The following is a 22,789-nucleotide window of genomic DNA, read 5'->3' as shown; positions in this document are numbered from 1 at the left end:
CAGTGTAAAATACCCTGTATAATCATTCTATCACCCCTTTTAATGGTAAATTAAAGTCTAAATGTGTAGAAGCAATGGATAAAGAGAGAAGGCAGGGAGAGAAATCACAAAACAGAAGGTTGGTGGGAAGCACCATCTGGCATTCCCACTTCTCTTTAATTTTTTTGCCTCTCTCCTCTTTCTCTTTCTCTCTCTCTCTCTAGACGATAGATGGATGATAGATGGATGATAAATGGATGGATAGATAGATGGATAGATAGATGGGTCGATTGATTGATTGATAGATGGATAGTAGGGCTGCATGATATGAGGAAAACTGCGATAACGTTGAATATCGCAATATTACTTGCGATAAATAGACAGATATTAAAGTGTACTCAGTTCTGCATTTCTGCTGCTTTCAGTATTCTGCTAAAATACAGCACATTGCTTGTTGAATTACAAAAAACCCCAGAAACAAATCATTTCCAACATTATTTTATTGAACAAATTGAACATTGAATTGGACATATAAAGCACCACTTAAATAGTGCAGTTTTCTACTGTTACTCTTTTTTCCACTAACTCTGTGCGTCTTTCGCGATGTGTCGCAGCCTTTCGCTTTATTGCGCCAGTTGATATCGCAGTTAGGATACAAAAATTATATATTTTGCAGCCCAGATAGATAGATAGATAGATAGATAGATAGATAGATAGATAGATAGATTGATTTTGATTTTAATTCTTACTGAGAAACGTATGGTGAAGTTTGGACAGATTTGGACACACCCCAAGGAAGCTTGTGTACAGCTGAGGCCAACAAAGTCCAGCGTAGACTGGTGTAAACTGCAGCTGGTCCGACCTACAAACGTGTGTTTGTGTGTTGTGTTCTCATGTGAAGTGAGCATTAAAGCCTCATGGAGCAGCTCGTGGCTGAGGACTTTAAGTCTTCTTTAGTGTTCGGTACCAACCGTTTCAAAGCTGTTATGAAGCCATTGTGATCACCAGTCTGCAGGGCGAGAGAAACGCCTTCTTAGTGAGACTGGCTTCTTTACGACACGATACAGTCACACACCCTCTGCAGGCAGACAGACAAACGGGTCCACAGAGACACTGTGGATTGATTTGATTTGTTACAAAGAACCGAGGAGGCGAGAGACAGGGGAAAGTAATTATTTTTTTATCACTTCATGTACATATTGTAAAGAAAAAGTAGATTTCATGAATTTACTTGTGTGTGTGTGTCTGACTGTGTCTGTGTGTGTGTGTGTGTGCGTGTGTGCGTGTGTGTGTGTGTGTGCGTGTGCATGTGCAGATGTGTCCCCGACCAGCCAGGCTCTGTGTGAAGATGTGGTGACGGTTCTGACAGTTTTCTGTGAAAAACTGGAGTCTGTGGACAGGTAACACAATTGGGTTTGGGATTTGTTTAAAAAGTAATACATTTAATATTTTTAATAATGAAAGAGATAATTATATTGTTAATCGCAATTATTTCTGGGACAAGTAATTGTTCAACAAAATGAAGTGAAAAAATAAATAAAAAATAAGCATGGGACATTGAACAGTCAAACACAGAACAATCATCACAATAGCTAAAGTTATCATAATAATGAAAACAATCAACAGAACTTTCCTGTAAACTGACATTTCTGATCTGCGTCAGTTCAACAGCAGCATTTACATATTGCACCTTCTACCATCCTGTTAAATAAAGTAATAAAATGTAAATGAAAAATCCACTGAAAATAGGACATTTCTGTAAACAATCTGTGATATGTAAACATTATTCCAGCATTTATGTTACGAAAAAAACCCCAGTAAATATGAGAATAAAAAGAGGAATACAAAATGTTTAACCAAACGTAACAAAAAGCAAACATTCAGCTAAATATTGCACATTTGATTAATCTTCACCGTTAGCTAATCGCATTCTTTCTAAATCTCGGTTTCGATTAGAAAAGGATGAATGGTTCAGCCCTAACATGAGCCGTGGTCAAACTGTGAGGTAGGGCACAGAGCGCCATCATCGCTTCTGGAATAGGTCGCGCCTTGAAAGGTCAGCGGCAACCAGAGGTGGAAAAACTACAAAGATATTCTACTTGAGTAAAAGTACTAGTACTTTGATTACCTTTTACTTAAGTGCAAGTAAGATTACCGGTATAAAAATCTACACAAGTAAGAGTAAAAAGTAGCTTACTGTATTTCAAATTTACTCAGAGTAAAAGGTACTTAGTTACTTTTTCATAACAAAGGGGAGATGTACTTTTTTATATTTATACTTCATATCTCATTTATACGTATTATACTTTAATGACATCGCAGTACTTTGTGATTTTTAAAAGGGCACTAAGCCATAACTACCTTTTTTATTTACTTTCTTTTAGCTCAGTAAGGGATGAGATTTCAAATGTAGCAAAGTACAATACTTCTAACAAAACATACTTAAGTAAAAGTAAAAGTACAGAATCTGCCTCAGTTCAACACCAGCGTGTACATATTGTACCTTCTACGATCATGTTAAATAAAGTAATACAAAGTAAATGAAAATAGGACATTTCTGTAAACAATCTGTTGTAACCTTATTCCAGCAATTATGAAAAAACTGTAAAAATCATAAAAAGAGGAAAAAAAATGTTAAACCAAATGTTACACCAAACACCACCAAATTCAACTAAATATTGCACACCCGATTCATGGCGGTCTTTACGCTTAGCTTATGGCATTCTTTCAAATCGCCATTAGGATGTGAAAAGGATGAATGGCTCAGCCCTGGTGTAAAAGAATCCCTTTTTGTTGCGTCTCTTCACCCTCCAGTGATAACCAGCTCCTGCAGCTGCTCTACCTGGAGTGCCTCCTCTCCATGCTCAGCAGCTGTCCTCCCACAATGCACCTGTCCAGAGGGTTCACCGACCTCGTGTGGTAAGACATGTAACTCTGCTATAATCCTGTGTTTATGAAATGGTGTCAGTGATCTAATTTAAATGTTCAGGAGATGCTGTATGTGACACTTTTGGGAAGCCTTTTGTCCAGTTAATGATAGTTTAAGATATCTTGGATAATGGCTTTTTTAAGTAGAGATGCTCCGATACTGATACCAGTATCGGAAAAAGCCCTCGATACTGCCTAAAATGCTGGTATCGGGAAGTACTGGAGTTTATGCACTGATCAGATACCACGTACTTTAGCCCAGAAGAAAATGTACTTTGAAGTACTTTTATTTATGTTCTTTTTCCATTATGACTCACTGTCAAACTGGATAATAAAAGACAGTTCTATGGTGTTCATTGTTTGTTTGTTCAAGTTCCACAAAAAGTTTAACCTGAGCCAGGCCGTACAACAATATATGTATTTTTTAACACTCCAACAGTGTTTCCTTTTTAGGTTTTTAGCAGTGGGGGCAGGTCTGTCCGAACAACAACAACCCCTCTGATATCAGGACAATGAGCTGACAGAACTGACAAGTTCAAGTCCAATTAGAACGGACCCACCGCGGTGACATTTTTGGTAGAGCTGTTGGTTTAATAGTCGACTCGGAAGAAAGCGAACGTTTTGACAATAAACTACATCAACACAACAGTATGTGGAGTTAAACTGGACGGGCACAACAACCTCTGAATAGTTTGACTTGTTGTTAAATTGCAATGTGAGCGGCAGCCAACGGGGGGTGCATTATGTCGGCAGGATCATTTAAAAGGCAACCGAGACTACATTGTGCGTCTGATACCGTGGCGGCAGAAATTTTGCCATGGCGGGCCGCCGCTACAAAATCAACATAACAGAAAACACTGCTCTAATGCACACGTGTCAAACACAAGGCCCGATCCGGCCCACATATCGTTTTAGGTTCACAATAACATTTTGGCCCGTCTAGTTGTGTGCCAATCCAAAAAGACCGAAAACTGTTTTCAAACTGTAATTACGCAACACTTAAAGCAGAATTTGGCAGATTTGACGACTTTGAGACTCCGAAATTCCCACAGAACTAGAGAGTTTGCGTGATCAGGCTGTGAAACAGGTTGTTGTAGCCTACTTTTAAAAATGTAATCATTGTTTTGCTTGATGTGCGAAATTCTATGATCACTAAGGAACTCTTTAGCTGACTTTTTAGAGCTGTATGTCGACCAAACTGTAAGTGAGAAGACTATATTGGAAATGCAATGATACAGTCGCAAATATTTTACCTTTTTTTTGATTAAATAAAAGCATGTTATTTACAATACATGTCTGGCCCTTGATGTGATTCTCATTTTGCAGTGTGGCCCTTTAGTGAAGTTGAGTTTGACACCCCTGCTCTAATGTACGCATAATCCTAAAAAAATCCATAATATTCCTCCTCCCAGGAAGCAGCTGTGTCCGTCCCTCGTGGCCATCATGGGAAATCCGGTCAACGACAAAACCATCGCCTCCCACCACGGCTACGTGGGGGCGCCGGAGCGCCTGTCTGATAGACTCAGTCTAGGTAACACAATTTCTAGCCTGGTCCTACCAGACTCTGGTACATTTCATTGGTCCAGAGAGTCTGGCCACTCTCCATTGCCAAGTGTTAACTTCCTTGAAGGCGGGTACTCTGTTGAAGTTTAAAACTATTGGATCTGCCCAGAGCCACTCTGGATCTGCCATAACCAATCGCTAACGTTTGGTCGTGACGTCGGCTTAGCATCACTAGCGTTCGCCTTAGCCGACTCCTTCACCACTAACGGAGCAAGCTGGAAAATCAAACTTTTCCCGAACCTTGTGGGGAGGAGGGCCACAACATCATGGCCACCAACACAACTCAGCAAAGATTGTTCTTGCTCAGGCTTTAACTTCTGGATATTCGGCAGCGTTGCCACAACAGACCGAATGGCTTCGCTCGCATCATTCTCGGCCGCCATTACGGATCTACAACTCAAACTAGTGCACGACCTCAACGTCATCGTTCTTAGTCACTCCCTCTATTCGCTGATTGGACCGGTAAAGATATGACCGGAGAAAACCTGTGAATATACCGCAAACGCAGACGGTGTCAAAGAGTATAGAAGTACCAAGAGGCGAAACTCAATAGAACGTTGTGTTCCGTCCAAGATGGCGGAGCTGCAGTCTTTAGAACTTAACGCACCCGGGACCGAGCTGCAGCTTGCTATGCAACGTTCTAAAGAGTGCAGCTCCGCCATCTTGGACGGAACACAACGTTCTATTGAGTTTCGCCTCTTGGTACTTCTACACTCTTTGACGGTGTACTGAAGGAAAATGAAAATTGAGCGGAAGTACGTAGGCGGGCAGAGCCATTTCTGCATCTATACCAAAACACGATGGCTAGTTTGACTCAGTTGGAGTTAAACTAAAGAGTCCGTACTCCGATCATCGCAAAAGAAACTATATTTGGCAGTTTAAAAGTTTGTGTTTAGTGTGCAGTTGTAAAATCAGAATCAGAAAAGGGTTTATTGCCACAATAAGTTACACTGATAAGGAATGAGGAAAAAGAAACAAATATATTCATACAAAATAACTGTTGCCAAAGAGAAAACGAGGCTGAATGGGTTGAAATAATAAGAATTTAATAATAATAAAGGTGAAATAAAAACATTGTAGACTCTGGCTGAGGCCTAAAGTGTTCTGTGTGAGACATGATTCAGCTTCATGCCCCTCCTTGTTTTCCTCTGCCAGGACCTCACTGCCATGAGGTGGACTGTTTTGGTGGGGGGGTATCCGATCGAGGCAGGGGGTCGGGCTGTTCCTCCAGCGCCCCCGCCAGGATTGCGCCGGTAGTGCGGACGGTGTGCTACGTCGCGGCGGAGCTGGTGCGTCTGGTGAGCTGCGTGGAGTCGATGAAGCCCGTGCTGCAGTCGCTCTACCACCGGATCCTGCTGTACCCGCCGCCGCAGCACCGCACCGAGGCCATCCGCATCATGAAGGAGGTGGGAGGACCAGCAGACATTATCGCACACAGCATATAATAACTAGGATTGATTTTCCACCTGCAGACAGCCATTGATTTCCTTTCCACTTCACTAAAGTATAAGTAATTAATTTATGTTGCCATCTTTTTCTGTCTCTGTGTGTGTGTGTGTGTGTGTGTGTGTGTGTGTGTGTGTGTGTGTGTGTGTGTGTGTGTGTGTCCGTGTCTGTATGTCTCTGTGTGTGTGTGTGTCCGTGTCTGTATGTCTCTGTGTGTGTCTCTGTGTGTGTCTGTGTCTCTGTGTGTGTCTCTGTGTGTGTCTCTGTGTGTGTGTGTGTGTGTGTGTGTGCGTGTCCGTATGTGTGTGTGTGTCCGTATGTGTGTGTGTGTGTGTGTGTGTGTCTCTTAGATTCTGGGCAGTCCTCAGCGGCTGTACGACCTGGCCGGTCCGTGCGTGGCGGAGCCTGAAACCAGGAAGCGCTCCTTCTCAAAGAGGAAGTCCCACCTGGACCTGCTCAAACTGTTAGTAACTCCTCTCTCTTTGTTCTTTATTCCAGTTGTTGGAAAGTTCCAAACTATCAGCAGAATGTACTGTTTGCAGTTGATTTTTCATGTTAGCATATGCTCTTAAAGCTACACCGTGTTACTTTTGTACATGGTTAAAAATGCTTCAATAATACATAAAGTTCACCATGTTACAGCTTGATGTCGGTCATTGATGATGTTCCAGAAAACCCGAGTCATTTCCGGACGGCTTACTAAAGAGTTCCTTTGTCTGGTGTCGCCTTATATCTGCCAAACAGACTTTCCCCCCCCCCAAAAGAAATCCTCCACTAACTAACCGTTTTCAGAACATGCTTCAGAAGCTGCTTGACAATCCAATTGGATACTTTGGAGTCTAAGGACCGCCTTCTTAGGACAGTCCTCTGGTGAGGTCAGATTGCTGACTTTGCTCGCTTTCAGCTGAGTTCGCAACTCCCAAGCCAAAGCCTGAGGCTTTATGTGACACTGACTCTGTAGCTGTGCAGCAGCATGCCTAGTGGTGTGACTGGGGGGGGGGGCACACATCATATGTTTGCCCTTAATTTAATTATAAACCAGATTTTATCACATTTTGACACAACACTAGCGGAAACAAAGCTCCTTGAAAGAAAATGGATAAAGAAAAGAGTCTTTTGAATTTGAGTTTCAAAGCCCTTTCAGAGGGTTCTCTCCACAAGACTAAAGTTATTTGCATGTACTGCTGATTAGGGCTGCACAATTAATCACATTTTTATTGAAATGCCAATATGGACTAGTGCAATATCCAAATCGCAGGGGGGGGCAATATTTGTCAAAGGCAGAAAATGTTTCAAACCATTCTGAAAGTATCGTGGTGCTGCAGAGACGTCCCGGCCCACACATTCTATCCTATAGACTGAAGAAAAAGAGTTGTTTTGTACAGATCCTTGCAAAAATCACAGCATAATGCATTTTTTTGTTTTTTTTATTTTAATATTTTTCAATGAAAATGAGAGTAATGATGCAAAAATGAACATTCCCTCCAATATCGTGAATCATATCGCAATATCAGTCAAAATAATCACAATTAGATATTTTCCTCATATCGTGCAGCCCTACTGTCGATGAATCGAGTTACCACCGGAGTACGTCGAGTAGGGGGGGGGGCACCATTCAGAAAACGTCACGATTCCATTCAATATCGATTTTTAGGCTCAAGATTCGATTCAAAAACGATTCTCGATTTAAAAAAAAACCAAAAAAAAAACAACGATTCACAGTTTGTAAATGTAGTTACTTTTCCCATATGGTTGCAGTAGACATACAATAAAAAAAAGGAAAATATATATATATATATATATATATATGAATGAATGAATTGATTTTTGGAATTCTATGAATCGATTTTGAATCGGTAGAGCTTGAATCGCAAAATGATTTTTTTTTGCACACCCCTAATGTCGAGTCTCAAATTAAAACTGGAAGAATATCCCTTTTGTAAAGTACATGACAGCCCTAATAAGACGCCATATCATGTTTTCCCTCATAATTAATGTGACCCTGGTAATCTGACAATTAAAAAGAGCACAGATCACAATGTTTCTAAAGTAATTCAATAATTTAACAACGGACCCTCCTCCACAGCTCTGTGGAGGAGGGTCTGGCTAGTCCACACAGCATTCCGGGATGGGAGAAACACGTGCTCTGGTTTATTGGCATTTCTATAAACCAATCACAATCGTCTTGGACGGAGCTAAGAGCCGGGCGGAGCAACGGTGCCTCTGCTAAATAGCCTCAGGAAGGAACTTGTTTTGGTGGAACATGTGTACGTTCAAAAGTAGTTTTAGTCGTGCGAGAGAAACTCCGATTGGACAGATAGTCTAGCTAGCTGTCTGGATTTACCCTGCAGAGATCTGAGGAGCAGTTAACCATAGTCCTCACAAATCCACCAGAGGTTAGAACACCAACACAAAGAAAGAGGAAGGGGATGAAATGGAGGACATCTGGCAGAATTTCTGGCAGCACCGGGGCAATCCCAGAAGTGGAATGGCGAAGGTATAGACTAAATCCCTACTGATCTTGACTGAATGTGTTCTGTGTGTCTGCTTCCTTCTGAAGAGTGATGGACGGGATGACTGAGGCCTGTATGAAGGGAGGCATCGAGGCGTGTTACTCCTCGGTGTCCTGCGCCTGCGCTCTCCTCGGGGCGCTGGACGAACTGTCGAAGGGCCGCGGCATCCAGTCCGAGCAGGTACGCCACACACATTAAAAGGGGTACTCCAGGAATTTTAGTACTGCCCTTATAGTTGATTAACCCTCTGCGGTCTAAGGGCGTTTTCACACTTAACTGATGAGTGGGGGCAGGTCTGTCCGAACAACAACCCAGGACAGGCTTTCCAACAGGCAGGTTAATCTATTTCTGATACCGTGGCGGCAGACCTTTTGGCGTGGCGGGCCACCACTACAAAATCAACATAGAGGGAACAGTGTTATTATTTTCTGTCTTTAATGGATTAGCTGTTTGGTCTCTACAGTAAAATGTGGATCAGTGTTTCCCAAAAAGCCCAAGATGACGTCCTCAAATGTCTCGTTTTGTCCACAACTCAAAGATGATCAGTTTCCTGTCACAGAGGAGAGAAGACACTAGAAGATATTCACATTTAACAAGCTGTTACCAGAGAATGTTTTGCTTCTTATTTTTCTTAACCCTCGTGTTGTCTTCCCGTCGACCGTGCAACTTTTAGTTTTTCTGGGTCAAAATGTAAAAATAAAACAATTTTGTTGCTTTTTCTCGACGTTTTTGTCACTTTTTTCAATGTATTTTTGTCACTTTTTTCCCCCACGTTATATATGTCGCTCGCTGCGTTTTTCCCAAGTTTTTTTTTAAAGTGCCCATATTCTGAAAAACTTTTTCTGGGATTTGGGTTCTTTTGTGTCTCTGGTGCTTCCACACACATACAAACTTTGAAAAAAACCCATCCGTGCTGTTTTAGAGTGAGATACGGTTTCTGAATGTGTCCTGCCTTCAGTCTCTGGGTGAGCTGGTCAAAATCGGCACGGCTTGTGATGTCACAAGCCAAAACGAGCTGGCTAACCGCAACCGTTAGCTGTTAGCGTTAGCATGCTAACGCTAACGCTAGCATGCTACCTCGTTCTCAATAGCAAAGCACTGCTACAACACACACCAGTTCACCATAATCTACAAAAGAACTACTTCCATGTGCGCCCTCATTTAGAAGTCTCCCAGCTATTCCTGCCTTGTAACTGACTGAAGTTGTAGAAACAGCCTTTCTTTTACTGTCTATGGAGCTAGCTAGCTGACATGATCTACATCTGAGCTACTGCACATGTGCGAGTGCAATCAAAGATAGTACAGAAGAAGAAGAAGAGAGGTCTCACTCTGTAGCTAAAACAGAGACCAGCTGAAAAGAGGATCTGCAGCAGTGAGAGAGAGTGATGCAGTACAACAAAAATATGGTGTTTTTTGAAAATTAAATCATGTAAACCTATTCTGGTACAACCTTAAAATACAATTATGAACCTGAAAATGAGCATAATATGGGCGCTTTAAGCTTTTTTCAACGTTCGTTTATCTTTTTTTTTTTTTTTTTCAAATGCTATGCTGTTGAATAAAACACCCAAATTCAGTTAAAGTAATGAACTGATCATTTATTTGACTTGTGCAGAGCGTTGCAGGTAGGGATGGGCATCGAGAAACGATTCCTACTTGGAATCGTTTCAGAAATTACGATTCCAGTGGAATCGTTTCTTTATTGGAATCGTTTGGAGGATTTGGTTTCAAATCTGATCCAAATTTAACAAGTGCAAGTTTTGGTTACGTAGCGGCCAGGCACTTGTTGTGTTGCAGCCACGGAGCTCAGTAAGTAGCGCTCTAGTCTGGCTTTATTTTACGTTAAAAAAGCTCGGTAAAACTGCAACCCACCATTGAATCAAACTAAAACGTTCCTCTTATTTGTGAAATAAGCATGAGACCCGTTTCAGCTCAACTACTCAAAGAATCGATGAGAACCGGAATCAAAAGGAAGAATCGGAATTGTTAAAACCCAAACGATGCCCAACCCGAGTTGCAGGGAACCTCCACGTTATTTCTTTTGACAATTTGGTTGAAAAAAACCCAAATTTATGATATAGAAACTTTTTGAAAACAGGTCAAATTTGACCCGAGGACAACAAAACCCCCAAGCCGATTAATCGATCATCAAAACAGCTGGCTTTATTTAATAGTTGACAACTAATCGATTAATCTTAGCAGCTGTGAAGTAAATACATGACGTTGAAGTTGTAGGACTTGTCATAGATGGTCCGAATCTATGGAGTGAGATCAAATCAAGACTTTGTTGTCTGTTTACACAGAAACCTTTCTTACATCGTCTGTTCCAACAATCATCACATCACATTAAAAAAACAAACATAAAAACAACATCTGTATGGTCACCCAGCAAACAGCTGACACACCTTTCCATCATGCACACACGCACGCACGCACACACACACACACACACCCGCAACAGTCATCAGATCACTTTAAAAACACACATAAAAAACATCTGTATAGTCACCCAACAGACATCTGACACACCGTTCCATCATGCGCGCGCACACACACACACACACACACACACACACACACACACACACACACACAGACAGAGACACACACACACACACACACAGAGAGCACACACACACACACACACAGAGAGCACACACACACACACACACACACACACACACACACACACACACACACACACACACACACACACACACACACACACACACACACACACACAGAGAGAGACACACACACACACACACACACACACACACACACACACACACACACACACACACACACACACACACACACACACACACACACACACACACACACACACACACACACACACACACACAAGAAAAAGATGAGAGCATCAGAAATCAGCTTAAGAATCTGGTTTTCAGTACCAAACAGTAAGATAGCAGCTGTTTCTCAGGCTCGGCTTCTGCTCAGACGACTGGACGACCTGAAAGATGGGACTGAGTCGACGCGCGAGTCCATGGAGATCAACGAGGCCGACTTCAGGTGGCAGAGACACATCCTGTCCTCTGAGCAGGCTCCCTGGGACCCTGCCTCCATCTCCCCCAACGCGGCCGCCGCCGCGGCCGGCGAGCGCAGCCCCGACATCAGCATCAGCATCACCACGGAGACGGGCCAAACCACCGTGGATGTGGATGTGGAGGTGGGGGAGATTGGCGCGGATCTGGGCCACACCACTCCCGAGGAGTGTGGCGAGGACGCACGCCTCCCCTCGCCCTCCGTCTGTGGCGGCCGGGAGGGGGCCGAGCGTGAGCCGGACCTCGAGGCGAAGCAGGGGAGCCAACGGGAGGAGAGAGGGGGTGCGAGGGAGGCCGAGGGGAGAGGAGAAGAAAGAGCAGGAGGGGGCGGCGGTGGGGGAGGAGAGAGAGGAGCAGTGGTTCCTCCAGATGTGGTGCAGCGAAGTCACGGCCTCGTCTACCCCGACATCACCAACTTCCTGTCTGTGGAGTCCAGAACCAGGCCGCACCACGGAGGGGGGTCACGGTACAGCGAGAGCAACTTCAGGTACGTACGTGTGTGTGTCTGCGTGTGTGTCTGTATGTCTGTGTGTGTCTGCATGTCTGTATGTCTGTGTGTATATGTCTGTGTGTCTGCGTGTGTGTCTCTATTTGTCTGTGTGTTTCTGTGTGTGTGTGTGCAAAGATTGAATTTAAAGTACTATTATTACTGTTTTTGAGTAGCCCTTCATGTTTAATACTTTTAGCTTTTTTTAAGCCACATTTCTGACTTTGGCGTCATCTGTCGGCAGTGATAACAAATGATTCTGTGATTTGACAGACACAAATGAATGTCACATTTACATGTATAAGTTTACTGTAGTTTAATTTACCAAACATTATTAAAAAAAACAACGATAAGACGCTGATAAAAACAGCCAAGAAAAGGCTTCTTAAGAGACCACCCCTCTTAGTAACACCAGAGTGAATGAAATCATAATAATGATATCATTGACCTACCTGTTGGTCCATCAGCATGGAGGAGCAGGACTTGTCCCGGACAGAGTTTGACTCGTGTGACCAGTACTCCATGGCCGCCGAAAAGGATTCGGGCCGCTCCGACGTGTCCGACATCGGCTCCGACAACGCCTCGCTGGCCGACGAGGAGCAGCAGACGCCTCGCGACTGCCCGGGCCACCGCTCCCTGCGCACCGCCGCGCTGTCCCTCAAACTGCTCCGCAACCAGGAGGCGGACCAGCAGAGCGCCAGGCTGTTCGTCCAGGCGCTCACAGCGCTGCTGCCCCGGCTGCTGGGACTGGCCACGGCCACGGAGGTGGACCTGTCGCTGCAGAACTTCTCCTCCACCTTCTGCTCCGGACTGCAGGCCGGTGAGAGAGTTGGGAGGGAGGGAGGGAGGGAGGGAGGGAATGATTCAATGTGTTGGTGTGACTTACAGTTTGATGTGATACAAAAAAGCCGCGGCAGCACGGGGAGACCAGCAGGAATGAGTCAGCTGGAAAACTTCTGACACAGAGAGAGGATACGAGAGGACGGGGGAGCCCGTCTACAAACCAGTCAGTTACAACTGTCGGGAGACGCAGCTTGTAGTTTTGTCACGGATAGCTCTTTAGCGTGAAACAAAAACTTACCGAATCAAATGCAAAAACATGAACCTTGGTTGGGACCTTCCGGTGTGAAAGCAAGGCAGTAATCATAATATATATTGGAGGGGACACATTCCCCCCAATATTTAAATATGCTCAAAATGTCGTGTGTGTGTGTGTGTGTGTGTGTGTGTGTGTGTGTGTGTGTGTGTGTGTGTGTGTGGAGGATATTTGCTGATGGAGGCTCGTCCTTTATTACTCTGCTCTGGCCACAGAGAAGTGTCTGCTGTCGGTTGACTCCCAGAATGAGACACTCACTGTCTGAAGAAGAAGTTGTAGAAAAACTTGTTTAAATACGTCTAGGGGGCACTCTGGGATGTTCTTACTACAGAGACTGTAATACAGTGCATGTGAAGCAAACAATGAAATAAAATAAACGTACTGCAGATAATGTCCTACCCAAGTGAAAAAAAAACCCCAAATGGTTAAATGTAGTTATGGAGAAATCACAACATGCCAAAACTGTAAATTAAGCAGTGGTGGAAGAAGTATTCAGATCCTTTACTACTGTACTAATACCACACTGTAAAAATACTCAGTTTAAAATAAAAGTCCTGCATTGAAACTGTTACTTAGTTTGTGTTGTTGTTGTTTCAAAGTTTGAAAAGTATCATCAGGAAAATGTACGCAAAGTATTAAAAGTAAAACTACTAAAAATCCTCCCATTTTAGAAACTGGAAAGGAAAAAAACGTTGAAAGCGTCAAATAAGTTCCAAAAGTGTGAAAAAATTTAGTTTAAAGCACCAGAAAAAGACAGACAGAGCGCCAAAAAGAGCGCCAAAAGCAATGCTAAGGGCTCCTGCACACTGGCTGCGTGGCGTGAGCGTGGCGTTTCTGTGCGTGGCGTTTCTGTTGCGTGGCGTTTCTGTTGCGTGGCGTTTCTGTTGCGTGGCGTTTCTGTTGCGTGGCGGCTGCGCAGCGTTTTCTATGTCTTTACACACCAGAAAGGTGTCTGACGCGGAGCTGCTGCTGCTAGCCTTGTCTGGACACATGGATGTTTCCCATAAACATAAACATAAATATATACTGATCTGATTACAGCAAAGATAACATCGGCAGTATTGACGGCAAAATAGGCTCCAGAATATCTCGTTCTGTATTGACAGGTGCAATATTTGAAAATCGATAATTATTATTTATTTTTTTTAATTATATTTAGATCTGCATTTATGTCAAAACCTCGAGACTTTCAAACATCAGCATGTCATTTATTAAATGTATTCGTATCAAAATGACATATAAACATCTTTTCATATTCTATGTTGCCTGGAAACGCTTCCAACACGCTTGCGTGTCGCGTGAAAAATAGGCGTCGGTTCTACTTCTAGCATGCACGTGTCACGCAGGCAGTGTGCACGCTCTGACCTGTTACCATGGGAGCCGAAATAATAAAATAAAAATGTTGTTGTACAGTACTTGAATAAATGTACTTATTTACATTCCACCACTGAAATTAAACTGATTGTTTGCGCAAAAGGATTGCAAATTTGAACGTAGTCTGAATGTATGTACTGTATACTCTACAGTATATTTACTTCATCCCTTTAGAGCAGTTTTAATGAAAACTTTCTGCCTTCGAGGCACGACCCATAATCCATCTGTGAAAGCGGTGAGCCTGCTGGGAGTTTGTTACATCAGCAGAGCCACATTACAAATCAAATTAAACTTCACGGTTAAGTGACTTAATGAAAGTGCAGATCCTCCAGCGTGAGTTGTGATTAAAACACTCGACTCATCATCAGCTAACAGATTATATCTCTCATGTCTCCTCTCTCTCTCTCTCTCTCTGTGTCTCTCTCTCTCTCTCTCTCTCTCTGTCTCTCTCTCTCCCTCTCTCCCTCTCTGTGTCTCTCTCTCTCTCTGTCTCTCTCTCTCTGTCTCTCTCTCTCTGTCTCTCTCTCTCTGTCTCTCTCTCTCTCTCTCTCTCTCTCTCTCTCTCTCTCTCTCTCTCTCTCTCTCTGTCTCTCTCTCTCTGTCTCTCTCTCTCTCTGTCTCTGTCTCTCTCTGTCTCTCTCTCTCTGTCTCTCTCTGTCTCTCTCTCTCTGTCTCTCTCTCTCTCTCTCTCCCTCTCCCTCTCTCTCTCTGTCTCTTTGTCTCTCTCTCTGTCTCTCTCTCTCTCTCTCTCTCTCTGTCTCTCTCTCTCTCTCTGTCTCTCTCTCTCTCTCTCTCTCTCTGTCTCTTTTCATTTCGTTCTCGCCTTCCTCTTTCTTCTCTCAAGCATCACCTCACCATGTGACTCTCCCTTTCTTTCTTGTTTCCTCCTTTATTTATGTTTACCTTTTTCCCCACTCCCTCCTTCTCTCTGTCTCTCTCTCTCTCTCTCTCTCTCTCTCTCTCTGTCATCATTCTCCCGATCTCTCCCTCTGCCTGGGTCCCTTTTCTCTTCCTTCCCTCCCTTTGCTTCCCCTATCTCTCCCTTTCCCTTATCTCATTCCCCGTTCCTCTCCTACTTTCCTCCGTTCGAATGAGTCTGAGCTGAAGGAGCTCCTGAGACAGGCAGGAAAAACTTGACGTAACGCGCAGAGACGGGGCTCACATAGTAGGAGTAACGTGTAATGTTGTAATTCCTTTTTGTTTTATAAAAATTGGTATAAAAAACCTATCGTTTAGGAACCAGTATCAAAGGCTACGTTCACACCGCAAGTCTTAATGCTTAATTTTTTTGTCTCAGGTCTGATTTGTTTGGCTGTCCACATTATCTTTTAAAATGTGGCCTATATCAGATTCCAGGGTGAACTGTTTGCAGTTTCGAACTGACCCGCATGCGCAAAAGAACAATAACAATGACATCAGACGCAGCCCCCCAAAAAATCAGATTTGGGCCACTTTTGCCTGCAGTCTGAACGTAGCCAAAGTCCCTGTATTGGTACCGGTATCGAAAACCTTTGAACGATACCCAGCTCTGTTTATTAGGATGCAGCCCACATCAGGGTGGGGTTGTCCTAAACCGACATTTGATATCTGGATGCTTTTTAGGGGCATGTAGTTGGGCGGCACAATATATAGTTGTTGTTTTTTGTAATTGCGATAGCGCAAGAAACACATCGCGAAAGGCTGCGGCGTATCGCAAAATACACAGTTTTTGTGTTAGTTGAAGGAAAATATCAGCAGAAAACGGCACATTAAAATGGAACTGTCATTCTTTTTAGTGCTGTCTTTTATATTTAATTCAATGTTCAATTTGTTCCATAAAAGAATATTGGCAATGATTTCCTTTTCATTTTGTTTTAGATTCAATTTGTTGTATTTTAGCAGAATACTGAAAGCAGCAGAAATGCAGACCTGAGTACACTCTGATATCTGTTTATTTATCGCTAGTAATATCGCGATATTCAACAACGTTATCGCACATTGCATATTTCCTCATATCGTGCAGGCCTGGCATGTAGTGCATTAAACATGCTGGTGTTTAAATTGTGATGCTTTTTTTTCTGTTGGTTTGTTTCCATTGCTGTTTTATATTGTTTAAATATGCAATGATGATGTAAATGGAAAAGAGTTTTTCCTTTTTAAATATTCCAAAAAATCCCTCCCGTCTCCCTCCAGGCGGGATCCACTCTCCGGGTTTCGAGAGCGGCGACACGCTGAGCTGTCAGTCTCTGATGAACGCCGACGGCCTCTACCTGGTGTCGTACTACGCTCTCCTGCTCAATCTCAAGCTGTGCTGCTGCGACTTCTACAGGCGGCGGACGCTCGCACCCGTCCTCAGCCTGGTGAGCCGAGCCCCAAACAAGATCCATCTGTAACACATGATCAGAATCAGAATCAGAATCAGTTTTATTGGCCAAGTGTACTTACATACACAAGGAATTTGACTTCGGTAGGTGTTAACTCTCTATACATTCAACAAATAGACATGTAGTAGTAACAAATAGACATGTAGTAGTAGTAGACAAATAGTAGTATAGACACATGTACAACAGAGACAACAATATACATATAGGCACATATCAACATAATATACAAGAATACAAATAAGACATGATATCAAGACAAGTACACATGGAGTGGGATGTAGAGTGCAAAAAATAATAGTAATCTCTGTCTCTCTCTCGGTCTCTCTCTCTCTCTCTTTCTGTATCTCTTTTTCTGTCTCTCTCTCTTTCTGTATCTCTTTTTCTGTCTCTCTCTCTTTCTGTATCTCTTTTTCTGTCTCTGTCTCTCTCTTTCTGTATCTCTCTTTTTTCTGTTTTTCTCTCGCTGTCTCTCTCTCTCTCTCTCTCTCTCTCTCTTTCTTTCTGTATCTCTCTTTTTCTGTCTCTCTCTTTTTCTGTCTCTCTCTCTCTCTCTCTCTCTCTCTCTCTCTCTCTGTCTCTTTTCATTTCGTTCTCGCCCCTTCCTCTTTCTTCTTCTTCATCACCTCACCATGTGACTCTCCCTTTCTTTCGTGTTTCCTCTTGTTTTGTTTTCCTCCAGCTTTTTAACTGCGACTCCCACAGAATGCAGAGAAACACAACGATTTCATGCTTGTCACAAAACAGAAAGTCCATGCTCATTGGAAAGCAGCCAAATGAACATTTTTCCTAAACCAGTGGAAAGATTTCTTTACAATCTCAATAACCTATGACAAGCTTTTGAATGTCTCCCTTCAATTTCATATACGTAGTTTTTCCTTTTAATGGTAATTCAGAGATACTGTCTTCTTCACCAATGACAGAGAGATTTCTATACATGGTCCCGAGCCTATAGCCCAGGAATGTACCTGCACCTCACAGTAAAGAAACCTCTACATGGCCCTCTGATTACAGAAAATGAACAAATGATAACTAATAAAACTGTGCTTTTTTTTTTGCAGAAGGAGTTTGTGCGTCTGATCCAGAGCAGCGGGGTCCTCGTGGTTCTGTCTCAGGCCTGGATCGAGGAGCTCTACCACCAGGTGTTAGAGCGCAACCTGCTGGCCGAGGCCGGGTACTGGGGCTCGCCAGAAGACAACACACTGCCCCTGATCACCATGCTCACAGGTACACACACACACCCACAGGTACACACACGCATGCACGCACACACACACACAGACATTTGTTAGCCACCTAACTTTACATTCTACAAGCTGTTTCCGTTTCTGTTTCTCCCTCTCTCAGATATTGACGGGCTGGGCAGCAGTGCGATCGGAGGCCAGCTGATCAGGAGGGCGTCCAGCCAATCCCCGCTCAGCTGTGGCAAGGCCGGCAGTGACACTGCGATGGCAGGTCGGGAGCCCATTATCGTAAACCTGCCCCCAAAATCTCAGAAATATGACGGGTGGATTCAATTGATTCGTTGACACATTTACTCCTGTGAATTATTCATCATCAGTTTCATATTCCTAGAATTGAACGAGTGATTTATTTTTCAGTCGGCAGAGGTGGGTTTTTTTTCAGTTCAGACCAAAGATTTGCGACGAGACGAGTTGAAACTTGCATCTTCTCACAACGAGCCGGTCTCCAGCGTTCTGAAAGCTGCCAGTTCACACCAATGAGACAAGCTGGATATTTAATTTGTCGCACCTAAATATGAATGTGGATAACGTTAGTGATATTGAGATGCTTGCTAGTTATTTCTAGTGATGAATCGTCGAAAACACGTTTATTTCTATGATTCACGGCTTTGTTGTAACGCCGCTGGGCACTCCCTCTCTTCAGTCGCTCTCTGTCTCGCTTAACCATATAATGTTACCGTGCTTTCGGGCGCTCATTGAGGCTCCTAATGATCCCAAAAACAGAGTAATCGAGAAAAACCATAATTTAGCACATTACGTTTTGCAAGTAAACTCTTATTTTGTCCTGTGTTCTCAATGTAGAGGAAAAACAGCTCAAACGGGAAAGGTATTAGAGGGAAATTTCACAGTTCAAGGTGTTTTCCTGTTGATTTATTTAACTGTTTTTATTTTTTTTTATTTCAATAATTATGTCTTTCCAAAAGTCAATGAGTAATCATGTAAAATAACCGTAATTTCAATATTGACCAAAATAATCGTGATTTTGATTCTTTCCATAATCAAGCAGCCCTAGTTTGTAACATTAAAATAAAATGGATTATATATAATTTATTTTCTATAATTTAACGCTGACTTTACCAGCTGACTTCTCTGTTGCCTGTTGAAACGGAAGACGTCTCTTACGTTCTAAAACCAGCCTCTGGAGACTCGACCAGCTGACTTCTCTATTGGCTGTTGAAACAGGAGACGTCTCTTACGTTCTAAATCCAGCCTCTGGAGACTCGACCAGCTGACTTCTCTATTGGCTGTTGAAACGGAAGACGTCGCTTACGTTCTAAAACCAGCCTCTGGAGACTTGACCAGCTGACTTCTCTGTTGCCTGTACAAACGGAAGACATCTCTTACGTTCTAAAACCAGCCTCTTGAGACTCAACCAGCTGACTTCTCTATTGGCTGTTGAAACGGAAGACGTCTCTTACGTTCTAAAACCAGCCTCTTGAGACTCAACCAGCTGACTTCTCTGTTGCCTGTACAAACGGGAGACGTCTCTTACGTTCTAAAACCAGCCTCTGGAGACTCGACCAGCTGACTTCTCTATTGGCTGTTGAAACAGGAGACGTCTCTTTTGTTCTAAATCCAGCCTCTGGAGACTCGACCAGCTGACTTCTCGATTGGCTGTTGAAACAGGAGACGTCTCTTTTGTTCTAAAACCAGCCTCTGGAGACTCGACCAGTTGACTTCTCTATTGGCTGTTGAAACAGGTGACGTCGCTTTTGTTCTAAAACCAGCCTCTGGAGACTTGACCAGCTGACTTCTCTATTGGCTGTTGAAACAGGTGACGTCTCTTTTGTTCTAAAACCAGCCTCTGGAGACTCGACCAGCTGAGTCGCAGCGAAACGATCAGCTTGAGTCGAGCTGAGACGGGCCGGTTCAGTGTGCTGCAACATTTCCCTGCGACGTTCTAAAACGGTTACGTCTCGTCGCAAATGTTTGGTCTGAACTGGGCTTTACAGGTCAAAACCTCAAACTTTTTCATGGGTATTTTTGGAGCAATGTTCACAAGAGGAGCTTTTTTCCCCAGCGCTGCTCAATGCTTCTAAATAGGGCTCACCCACTCTGCGACTGCTGCTGTGTTAATCAGTTGAAAATGCTGCACAGGCTGTGCGCTGAAAGGTGAAACATCCCATAACAGCTCTGCATGGTCGAGTGAAAATTAGAGGCCACAGATGTGCAACGCTATAACCGATTAAAGGATGTAAATTGGGGTGTTTTTTTTACATGGTACTGCACTGGGGGTCTGTAACGGGTAACATGGTGTAATTGCATCATTTAACACCAATCACCATCTACACCTCCAGTGGGATTTATAGTGAAATAGATCCCAAAAACCTTGGAGCAGCAGGCCAGGTAAATAACATGTCTAAGTTAAGATTTCAAAGACATTTAGGGGAAAGTGAGAAGTGATATGTTTAACGAGATTGAGCATTTTTATACCGCATTGTGTTTTCGGGGTCGTTCGTTAGTCCATCCCATTCTCGTGAACTCGATATTGTGTCCATCCAATGTGACTAAATTTTTTTTTTGGCATGATTGGCTGAGATTTCCATGGTAACCGCTGCTGAGGCATACCTGATGACATTTATACTCTTTATGTGTGTGTGTCACTTTTCAGCACCATCAGTTACTCTGGCTGTGTAAACACTGCTCTGCGTTGTTGGTATAATCATACATCATCATGTATCATCGAGTATCCTGTGTTTTCAGCATTGATCAAGTGTATTCTCTCCCTCATCTTTGACACCTCTAACTTGAGCCTGTGTGGGTGTGTGTCTCTTTCAGGAGCTGTGTTCTCCCGCTTCATCCTCACCGGCGTGTGGAAGAACCTGATGGACGTGCTGTCCACGCCGCTGACGGGCCGCATGGCGGGCAGCTCCAAGGGCCTGGCGTTTATCCTGGGAGCGGAGGGGGTCAAAGAGCAGAGCCAGAGGGAGAGAGACACCATCTGTCTGAGTCTGGACGGCCTACGCAAAGCGGCTGCGCTCAGCTGCGCCCTCGGTGGGTGACACATGTGTCTGTATTAACAAGACAAAGGGGGATACATCACTCATCCCCCGCAGGGAGGCCTCTGTTCCTCTTCCGCTTCAACACCGAGCGGTTAGAGGTCAGGGTCAGGTGCTCTACAGCAGCCCAGCAGCTGGAACACATTCAAGTCTAAACTGAAGTAGAGGCATGTATGTGCTGTACGGCCACTTAAAGCTTCTAGGTGAATCAACCTGCCCTGAAACGGCTCCCCAAACTCGGATGAAAATGAATTGTTTTAAACGTGATTGTGAACAGTGTTAATTTTGACAGCAAATGCTGATTTAATCTTAGTCTTTTGAATAACACACCATTTAGTTTTAGTCTTATTTTAGTCATCTGAAATCTTTTAGTCTTCGTCTAGTTTTAGTCGACTAAATATCATAAGTCTTTTAGTCTTCGTCTAGTTTTAGTAGACCAAATATTAGCAGATTTTAGTCGACTAAATCTACAGCGGACTTGGTTGACTAAATGTTTCTCCAGAATTTTTGGTCATTGGAAGTATCCATCAGTCTGTTATGGAATGGTATTAAGGTTTGAATATGCAATACAGATTTAACGGTCCGTCCTAGACCTAGCTCTGACATTCCTGTTGTTCATGAGACATGTCATTGCCCTGACCAGGTGCACTGCAAAACGTTAGCGTGTTGCTAACGAGTGAAGTCAACTGAAATCAGCCAAAGCTGTGTAACTAAGACTGTATAATGTAAACAACCTTACTGTTGTGAAAACGTCCTCGAAACTCGTCCTCCTGTGTGACCGCTGCTGCGTTTGTGTAGCTGTTGCGCCTACATGTGCCGCGGCTTTTTAAAATGGCTCTGCTGCTTCCGCATGAATCAACGTACCCTCAAAGATTCGCTCTGATTGGATCTCTTCCCAACTTGTCCCACAAAAAAGAGTGGCTCTGATTGGATCTCTTCTCCATTCGTCCCGCCCTAACATTTTCGTCTCATTTTTATTTGTTGACTAAAGTGTCTGTTGTATTTCGTCACAGTCTTCGTCATCACATCTGACTTTTTATTTCGTTTTTATTCAGTTTTCGTCCGTGAAAAAGGTTCGTTGACGAATATCTTTCGTCATAGAGTGGAACACTGATTATGTTCCACTTAATCTGAATCTGTGTTTAGTTTGGTGTCTTGGATAATATCAAAGGTCCTACCCGAACAGGCGTTTTCACTTGTTTTGGCTGATTTGACGTCTTAAGCGTGATTGATGCTTCTGCGGAGGCTCCACGCAGAGCGTTCGCCGGAGCCTACGTAAGTGGCCAGAAGTTTACACTCGAGCGTTGGCGTGTGCGTCGAGCCGGCGTGTGTGTGTGTGTGTGTGTGTGGGGGGAGTGTTTGATCGTAACGGTATGAAAATCTAACCTCACGGTTATAGTGACGAAAATGATCACGGTTTTCGGTATTATCGCGGCATTTTCAAAAGTGTGTTCAATATGTTCAGAAAGCACTGATAGGCCTACACAAGCTGCAATAGTTTCAAAAGTGTTTATTATATTACACAAATATGCACGTCAGGCTCCGGCGTAGGTTCCCGTCTCCACATACCTACGTACGTAGCCACGGCGTCGATTTTACGCAGAAGCGTAAATCGGGCTTTAGAGCTGTTTCTGTATGGCACAGATTGTGGATGGAGGCTATCAGGGGAGCTACATTTTGACAACATCCCACGACCAGCGTGAAACCTGATCGACACGATCAGCACAGAAGC

The 22,789-nt window shown here is 43.5% G+C and overlaps 1 protein-coding gene across 1 annotated transcript in view; it reads left to right on the top strand.

Annotated features, from left to right (window-relative positions):
* arfgef3 (ARFGEF family member 3) overlaps window positions 1-22,789 on the top strand; it is an 83,314-nt gene that overhangs the window by 17,260 nt on the left and 43,265 nt on the right. The window contains exons 8-19 of the mRNA XM_078273179.1: window positions 1,295-1,379; window positions 2,794-2,898; window positions 4,320-4,438; window positions 5,626-5,876; window positions 6,267-6,379; window positions 8,477-8,609; window positions 11,377-11,984; window positions 12,452-12,804; window positions 16,627-16,793; window positions 17,876-18,041; window positions 18,162-18,269; window positions 20,837-21,052. Of these exons, the coding sequence (XP_078129305.1) occupies window positions 1,295-1,379; window positions 2,794-2,898; window positions 4,320-4,438; window positions 5,626-5,876; window positions 6,267-6,379; window positions 8,477-8,609; window positions 11,377-11,984; window positions 12,452-12,804; window positions 16,627-16,793; window positions 17,876-18,041; window positions 18,162-18,269; window positions 20,837-21,052 (2,424 nt within the window). The remainder of the gene's footprint in view (window positions 1-1,294; window positions 1,380-2,793; window positions 2,899-4,319; window positions 4,439-5,625; window positions 5,877-6,266; window positions 6,380-8,476; window positions 8,610-11,376; window positions 11,985-12,451; window positions 12,805-16,626; window positions 16,794-17,875; window positions 18,042-18,161; window positions 18,270-20,836; window positions 21,053-22,789) is intronic.

The sequence above is a fragment of the Sander vitreus genome, chromosome 17 (genome assembly GCF_031162955.1).
Source record: "Sander vitreus isolate 19-12246 chromosome 17, sanVit1, whole genome shotgun sequence".
NCBI lineage: Eukaryota > Metazoa > Chordata > Actinopteri > Perciformes > Percidae > Sander > Sander vitreus.
Note: the sequence above shows the minus strand (reverse complement) of the source record. Positions and strands in the feature narration are given on the sequence as shown.